This window comes from Propithecus coquereli, unplaced genomic scaffold, assembly GCF_000956105.1.
Source record: "Propithecus coquereli isolate 6110/MARCELLA unplaced genomic scaffold, Pcoq_1.0 Scaffold583, whole genome shotgun sequence".
Classification (NCBI taxonomy): domain Eukaryota; kingdom Metazoa; phylum Chordata; class Mammalia; order Primates; family Indriidae; genus Propithecus; species Propithecus coquereli.
The window spans coordinates 426,532-435,383 of record NW_012151763.1 but is presented as its reverse complement, the minus strand read 5'-3'; the positions used below and the strand labels follow the sequence as shown (position 1 = coordinate 435,383).

The 8,852-nt window shown below is 45.9% G+C and overlaps 1 protein-coding gene across 1 annotated transcript; it reads right to left on the bottom strand.

Moving 5' to 3' along the window:
* Positions 1–290: 290 nt before the first annotated feature.
* On the bottom strand, positions 291–1,262 carry LOC105821614 (melanoma-associated antigen 11-like). Its single transcript, XM_012658354.1, has one exon. It carries the CDS (start codon positions 1,260–1,262, stop codon positions 291–293), a length of 972 nt encoding a protein of 323 aa, XP_012513808.1.
* Positions 1,263–8,852: the final 7,590 nt, after the last annotated feature.

Here is an 8,852-nt window from a genome sequence, read left to right as displayed (position 1 = left end):
TGAAGCTAATTAAATCTTCTATGTAAAAGAACAAAATTTGAAAAATTCCAAAAGGAAAACAAAGATCAATTTCTAAGTCACCCAAATGTCACAGGAGCACAAAAAGGTTATGCACTGGTGGTTTCCCTAAGCTACTCGGGCCGTCCACTAATTAAAACACTGACTGCTCTCTTCAAACACAGAGTAAAGAAAGGACTCATTTCTCATGGGGCAGGAGGAGCTGCTGGAAGGGGACCTGGATGTGTACTGGCCCTGCCCCCCTCCGCATCGGCCCTGGCTGCAACTCCTGCTTACGCCTCCTCTTCCTCATCTCTCAAAGCTTCTTCATACAGGAATGGGAAGGATCTGGGATCACACCCACTGACCTTGGCCACATACTCGAGGACTTTCAATTTGCTCGTTTCAGCATGGGCCCTCGGACCCCACAGGAACTCATTACACGCAGGATCGCTGTTGGGCAGCTGCCGGTACTCCAGGTTCCCTTCCTGCACCCAATCCTGGGTGATGAGCTTCCGGGGCTCCCCGTAGATATAATGCTCCATCCCAGCATGTACCCCCATCGCACCCAGCGCATCCCAGATGACCTCCTCCTGAGCGCAGTCGCCCTCCAAGTAGATTAAGCCCAGGATGATGATCAAGAGACCGGCCTTAGGAAAGCGCTGGGCATCATTCAGCTCCTCATAGTAGGTGAGGCCCACGGAGGTGACAAGGATGTAGGACTGGCTGGTAGGGTCAACTTCCTTCACGTCGACTCCAAAGACCACCTGCATGCAGTCGGAGGCTTCTCTGAAGATCTCAGGGAAGTGATCTTGGTAATCTTTGATGACAGTATTCAGCATTTCTTCCTTGGTGATCAGCTCCTTGATTCGATACTTGAGGAGGAGGAAATGAATCAAATCAGACATCTTCTCTTCTAGTGTATCTTGCATCACGGACGCCGGGTCTGCCAGGTCCTGGGAGGTGCTTGGCCCCTCCTCTTCTTGGTTGCTGGAGCCTTCATTGGAGTGACACATTGGATTGGAGGCCAGGCCAGTGGGGGAGGAGGAGGCTCCCTGAGGACTCTGGGGAGGACTCGGTGGTGCAGCAGCAGCAGCCTCCTCCAGGGTGCCCGGGGTCACAGTAGAGGAGAAGGCGGCTGCCCCCTCCTCCTCAGCCCCGGGAGCCTGTGCGCCCACCAGGCCCTGCACCTCTCTTTGGGCCCGAAGGCCTTCCTCAAGCCTGCGGCGCTGAATCCTATGATGCTGGCGGTGGCGGCGAGGCATGATGGCTCTGGTTGGGAAGCAAGCAGGAATGTGGGCAGGAGCTGGGCAATGGGGACCCACAGGCTTGGGGAGAGAGGAACCGTGTAAGTGGCATCAGTGAGAACCACACCCTGGAGGATCTAACAAAGACCAACCTACAGGCTTTCTCTTTAGGTGATGCTCTGGGGCCTCCCACGGCTCCTGTCCTCCTGGTGGGCCTGTCCCCCTAGTACCTGAAGGAGGAAACAGGAGGTAGGCAGAGTGCAAGGCTCTAGGGCTGACGGTGGGTGGGGCTGGGTGCTGTAGGGTTCCTTCCTCTGTCCTTGAGTGGATGGTCTCTACTGTGCTCACTCAAGCCCCTCACCTTTTGCCTGGAGGGCCCTAGACCAGACCCCTCTGCTGTCCTGAGAAATTCTCAGAATAAAAGCTCCCATTCCTGATACAGAGCAGAAGGCAGTGTGTGGGCCAGACATCTGGCCACATCTGCCCGGGGCCTCCCATAGAGGGGACAGTAAGATTGAGTGGAGTCCATGTGTCCTGCGGGAGGAGCTTGTCTAGTCCTCACCTTGATTCCTAGGAAGGCCTGGGAGGGAGGGTGGACCTGAGGCCACCTCCTTAAACCAAGGCCCTGTCTCCACCAGACAGCGGAAGAGGAAGTGAGGGGAGGCCACCCACCCACTGTTCCCTGTGTCTTTCCCGGGCTGACAGGAGGGGCAGGGCAGGGCTGGGTCTTGTGTGTTGGGTGAGTAGGGTCCCCTGAGTCCTGACCCTGACTCTTGGCAGGGCCTTGGATCCTGCCTCTGCTGACCGGAGTGCAGCCCGTTCAGATGGTGGCCTTCACCTCCCTGAGACCAGTGATCCAGATATGAGAGAGGGGACCTCAGCCTGACAGCCCTGCACGGGCATTTCGGGGCTCTCAACAGAGCAGGGGCAGCTTTCTGGGGGTGCCGTCTGTGTTGTGGGCTGGGGGTGCCCTCAGTCCTCCCTCAGGGTCTTCACTTTGTCTTTTGGCAGAATCTAGGACCACTGTGTCTGTTGACCAGATGGGGTTGACTGTGTTGACCTGATGTCAGCTTCTCAGAACAAGTTACTCAACTCCCTTGGAGCTCCGAAACAAAAGTGAGGAGGTGCCATATCCCTTCACACCTGTGTAGGGTCTCTAGGGTTAACAACAGGGGCTGGCCCATCTGTTCTGGGGTGGGGGCTCCCGAAGTCCTTCTCTAGGGGCCTGCCCTCCTTACCCCATCCCGCCTGAGTTGGGAAGACATCCCCCCTTTAGACCAAGACCTCATCTCCCTGAGGATTCCCCAACTTCCTTCCCTGGTAGAAGTGTGCTGGCCGCTTAGGGTCACCCCTGATGCGGTCCAAGACAGCTGCAGTCTGCGGATGCCTATTATCTGGGCTGGGGGTACCTTCAGTCCTCACCAGGGTGCACACCTCAGGCCTGGGAGATCCTGTGATTCCTCCCCCAGCTGGCTGGCCTCACCCCTCAGACCAAGGTGCTCACCTCCCTGAGAATCCGCACCCCCAACCACGTGGCAGAAAAAGAGCAACGCCACATGCCAACCCTGTCCGGGGCCTCCCAGGGCGGAAAACAGGGAAGCCAGGCAATGTGCGAGCCCCCTTCCTGGGAGTAGGGGGGTACCTCATGCCTTCATTCCTCACCAACGTTCTTCCCGTGATTCCTGCCAGACCCTAGACTCCTCCCTCCGCTGAGGTCACAACTTCCCTCGGACCAAGGCCCTCCCGTCCCTGCAACCCCAAAGAAAGAAGCAACGACGCAACACATCTGGCCACCCCGCAAAGGGCCGAGGTCCCCCTCTGTGCTGGAGTGTAAGGTACACACTGTCCTCCCTCTGTGTCTTCCCCTTGACCCCGGCAGGGCTTGGGCCCACACCCCCTGTTGACCTCCGTCCTCACCCCTCAGATTCCCGAGGCAGAAGTCGGGAGGCGTCTCACGGTGAAATTTGTTCTGGGGCCTCCCAGGGTCACAGGAGGGGCAGGGGTGATTCTATGGGGCCCTCGGTCCTCCCTAAGCATCTCACCTTGACTCCTAACAGAGCCTGGGCCCTCTCCCCTCCGCCGACGTGAAATCCGGACCTCAGACGAACGGCCTCGCCTCTGTCAGCCCCCCAGACGGAAGTTGGTGGACGTCACATCCGGTCCCTCACACAGGACCATCCCAGGGCTGACAGCAGGGGCAAAGTTGGATTATTTGGGGACCCTCTATCTGCGGTGGGGGCCCCCTCAGTCCACCCACATCATCTCACTTGACTCCTCACAGAACCTGGGCCCTCTCTGCTCTGCCGATCTGAAGTCTGCCCCTCAGACCAAGGCCCTCACCTCTGTCATCCCCCTAGAGGCAAGTTGGTGGACATCACATCCGGCCCCCCACACAGGGGCTTCCCAGGGCTGACAGCAGGGGTAGAACGGGATTGATGATGGGAGGCCTCAGTCTCACTCAGGGTCCCGCCCCTGATGCCTGGCAGAGCCAGAGGCCCGCCCTCTCTGGACCTGAAAGGGCCTCGGGTCTCACCAGGCTCTGACCTATTTCTTTATAATTCCAGTTCATCTGCTCATACCTGCTATACTCATGTGACTGCTGGTAGTATCTAAGTGTTCATGCTTGCAAAAATATATATGCTATAATTGTGTACTTTCTTTTTTATTCCTTTTCAAAAAGTGAAATTTTATTTTTTTTATATCAATAGATTTAGAGGGTAAAAGTGTTTTTTTGTTTTTTTTTTTTTTATATGGGTGAATTGTATAGCGGTGAAGTCAGAGATTTTAGTGTACCCATCACCTGAAGTGTGTAAATTGTACCCACTTGGTAATTTTTGATCCCTCACCCCTGTCCCCTTTTGAGTCTCTAAAGTCTATTATACCACTCTGCATCACCATGTATAACCATTGTTTAGCTCCCACTTGAAAATGAGTATGTGTTACTTGGTTTTGCACTCCTGAGATACTTCACTTAGGATAATTGGTTCCAGTTCCATTCTAGTTGCTGTGCTGCAAAAGACATTATTTCATTCTTTTTACAGATGAGTTATATTCCTTGTTGTGTGTATGTGTATGTGTGTGTGTGTGTGTGTGTGTGTGTGTGTGTGTGTGTGTGTGTATCTCACATTGTCTTTATCCATGCCTCAGTCGTTGGACACTTAGGTTGATTCCATTGATTTCATACCTTTACAATTGTGAATTGTGCTCTGATAAACACATGCGTGGATGTGTATTTTAGAGAAAATGACTTATTTCCCTTTGGGTACATAAACTGTTGGTTCTTTGAGGAATCTCCTTATTGTTTACCATAGAGTTTGTACTAATTTACATTTCCACCAAGAGTATATAAGCATTCCCTTTTCACCACGTCCATGCCAACATCTGTTGTTTTTTTGACTTTTTAATAATGGCCATTATGACAGGGTAAGGTGATATCTCATTGTGGTTTTAATTTGCATTTCCCTGATGATTAGTGATTTGAGCATTTTTTCATCTTTCTTGGCCACTCGTTTCTCTTCTTTTGAAGAATGTTCATGTATTTTGCCCACTTTTTAACAGGGCTATTTGTTTTTTTCTTGATTTATTTGGGTTCCTTGTCAATTCTGGATATTAGTCTTTTGTCAGATACATAGTTTGAAAATATTTTTTCACTTTCTGTAGGTCATCTGTTTGCTATATTGGTTATTTCTTTGCTGTGCAGAAACTTTTTAGCTTAAGTCCTGTTTATTTATTCTTGGTTTTGTGGTATTTGCTTTTGGGAACTTAGTCACAAATTCTTTTCCTAGACCAATGTCCAGAAGAGTTATTCCTAAGTTTTCTTCAAGAGTTTTTATGGTGTCAGGTCTTACATTTAAGTTTTTAATCCATCTTGATTTAATTTGTGTGTATGGTGAGAGATAGGGATCCAGTTTCATTCTTGTGCATGTGGCGCTCGAATTTTCCCAGCACCATTTATTGAATGGAGTGCCCTTTCCCCAGTTTGTGTTTTTGTCTGCTTTGTCAAAGGTCAGCTGGTTATACGTATATGGTTTCATTTCTGGGTTCTGTATTCTGTTCCATTGATCTATGTGTCTACTTCTATACCACTAAGATGCTGTTTGTTAATTTTATTTTTAATTTTTTTGGAACATTCAACCTGGCTGGTAGCATAACATGCTGTTTTGATTACTGTAGCCTTGTAGTATAATTTAAGGTCAGTATTGCTATGCCTCAAGATTTTTTTTTTGCATAAGATTTCTTTGGCTATTTGGGCTCTTTCTGGATTCCATATGAAATTTATGATTGTTTTTCTAATTCTGTGTAAAATGGTTTTGGTATTTTTATGGGAATTACATTGAATCTGTAAATCACTTTGGGCAGAACTGACATTTTAAAAATATTGATTCTTTCAATCCAAGAGCCTGGGATATTTTTCTGTATTTTTGTGTCATCAGTGATTTCTCTCAGCAGTGTTTTGTAGGGCTCTCCTTTGTAGAGATCTTTCATGTTCTTCCTTAAGTATATTCCTGGGTACTTATTTTCTTTGGAGCTATTGTAAATGATACTGAGGTCTTGATTTGATCCTGAGTTTAGATGTTATTAGTGTATAGAAATACTACTGATTTGTGTACATTAATTTTATAACCTGAGAGTTTACTGAATTTATCAATTCTAGGAGTATTTTAGAGGACCCTTTAGGGTTTTCCAGTTATAAGATCATATATCAGCAAACAGGAAGAATTTGACCTCCTGTTTTCTGACTTGGATGCCTTTTATTTCTTTCTCTTTCCTGATTGCTCTGGGTAGGACTTCCAAACTATATTGAATAGAAGTAGTGACAATGGGCATCTATGTCTTGTCCCAGTTCTTAGGGGCAATGTTTTCAACTTTACCCCATTCAGAATGAATGGCTGTGGGTTGTCATATATGGCTTTTTATCATTTTTAGGTATATATTCCTTCTATTCCTTGTTTCTTAAGGTCTTTTATCATGAAGTGGTGCTGGATTTTATCAAATGCTTTTTCTGCATCTATTGAGATGATCATGTGGATTTTGTTTTTAATTCTGTTTATGTGGTAAGTCACATTTTTTGATTTCTGTATATTGAACCATCCTTGGGATGACTTGATCATGGTGAATTATTATTTTTTTTGATGTGCAGTTGGTCTCTGTTTGGTAGTATTTTGTTGATGATTTTTGCATCTATGTTCATGAAGGACATTGGTCTGTAGTTTTCTTTTTTTGTTGTGTCCTTTCCTGGTTTTGGTATCACTGTGATACTAACTTTGTAGAATGAGTTAGGGAGCATTCCCTCCTTCTCAACATTATGGAACACTTCCTGTGGGATTGGTACCAGTTCATCTTTTAAGGTCTGGTAGAATTGAGCTGTGAATCCTTCTTCTCCTGAGCTTTTTTTCTTCTTGGGAGATTATTGATATAATCTTTCTACTCATTATTGGTCTGTTCAGGATTTTTATTTATTCCTGATTAAAACTTATGACATTGTATGTTTCCAAAAACTAACTTATTTTCTTTAGCTTTTCTAGTTTGTGTGTATATAGTTGTTTGGAGTAGTCGCAGATGATCTGTTGTATTTCTGTGGTATCAGTTGTTGTATCTCTTTTTTCATTTCTGATTGATCTTATTTCAGTCCTCTCTATTCTCTTCTTGGTTATTCCAGGTAGTGGTCTGTCAATTTGGTTTATCTTTTTAAAGAACCAACTTTTTGTTACATTGATCCTTTGTAATTTTTTTGTTTCAATTTTATTTAGTTCTGCTCTTATCTTTCTTATTCCTCGCCTTCTCCTAACTGTGAGTTATTTTTCGAATTCCCTGTGGTTTGACATTAAGTTCTTAATCTGTGATCTTTCTGTTTTTTTTTTTTTTTTAATGTAGTCAGTGCTATCAACTTCCCTCTTAACAGTGCCTTTTCAGTATCCCAGCGATTTTGGCAGCTCACGTTGCAATTGGGATTAAATTCAAATTTTTTTTTTTAATTTCCACTGTGATTTCATCATCAACCCAAAGCTTATTCAGGAGCAGGTTCTTTAATTTACACATATTTGTGTAGTTTTGAGAGTTCTTCTTGAAATTGATTCCTGGCTTTTATTCCACTGTGGACTGACAAGATACATTGTGTAATTTTGATTTTTTAAAAATTTGCTGAGAGTTCATACTAAAGTTAATACTGAATACCCTGCTCATTATATGTGCCTCCTCCCCTTGTCTATAAGTAAAGTCCCACTTCGACACTGAGAAAGCTGCCTCCCACCACCCATTGTCGATCTTCCCACTTATTCACTTCAGGTATACCTGAACAGCAGTATCAGAATTGTTAACTTGGTGGTTGTTAACTTCATGGCACAATTGTTGCCCTCATGGTCAGCAGCTTTATGAGCAAGAATGCGATGGTTGTGTAGTTCCCTGTGCCTTTAGTCTTACAGACTCTCCTCACTTCCAAAGCTACTTAGGTCAGCACCTTTTCCCCCATCCCCTCCACTGAGGTTGTTTCGTACATTTGTAGTGCACTTAGATTCCTCTGGCACACTGCATTTCTTCCTGGCATTCCTCTGACTTCCTGCATGATTTTTTTTTTTTTTTTTGAGACCTAGTGTCACTCTGTCACCCCAGTGAGAGTGCAGTGGCATCATCATAGCTCACTGCAACCTCAAAGTCCTGGGCTCCAGTGATCCTCCTGCCTCAGCCTCCCGAGTAGCTGGGAGTATAGGTGTGCAGTAGCTAATTTTTTCATTTTTAGTAGAGATACGTTCCCTCTCTTGCTGATGCTGGTCTCGAACATCTTAGCTCAAGCAATCCTCCTGCCTTGGCCTCCCAGAGTGCTAGGATTACAAGTGTGACCCACTGTGCCCTGCCTCTGCATGAGTTTTTTAAATGTGCATTTTAAATGTGAATGCATTAAGGTTCACCCTTTGTGCTGTAAAGTTCAATGGGTTTTCACAAATGCATAATGTCAGGGATCCACAATTACAGTGTCCTTCACAATCCTTTCACTGACCTAAAACATCTCCTGCCTTCACCTATTCAACCCTTCTTCCCTTCCCCATGAAGCCCTGTCTATCACTAATCCTTTTATTGTCTCTGTACCTTTGCCTTCTGCAGAATGTCATAGAACTGGAATGGTACAGTATATAGCCTTTCAAAATGACATAATTAATCTTAGTCTCCTTTCTTTTTTTTGGTCAATCCAGCTAAAGGTGGGTCAATGTCATTGACCTTTTCAAAGAACAAATTTTGGTCTCATCCATTTCCCCTATTGTAGTTTGTTCTATTTCATTTATTCCTTGTCTATTATTTCCTTCTTTGTGCTTTTTTTGCATTGGTTTGCTCTTTTTAGTTTGCAAATGTTGAAAGTTAGGTTATTGATTTGAGAGCTTTCTGCTTTTTTAAGTAGGCAGGTACAGGTCCCTATTTATCACTGCTGCTGCTGCTGCATCCCATAACTGTTGTTATGTTGCATTTTTTTTTTTTTTTGAGACAAAGTCTCACTCTGCTGCCCTGGCTAGAGTGAGTGCCATGGCGTTAACCTAGCTCACAGCAACCTCAAACTCCTGGGCTCAAGCGATCCTCCTGCCTCAGCCTCCCGAGTAGCTGGGACTACAGGCATGCACC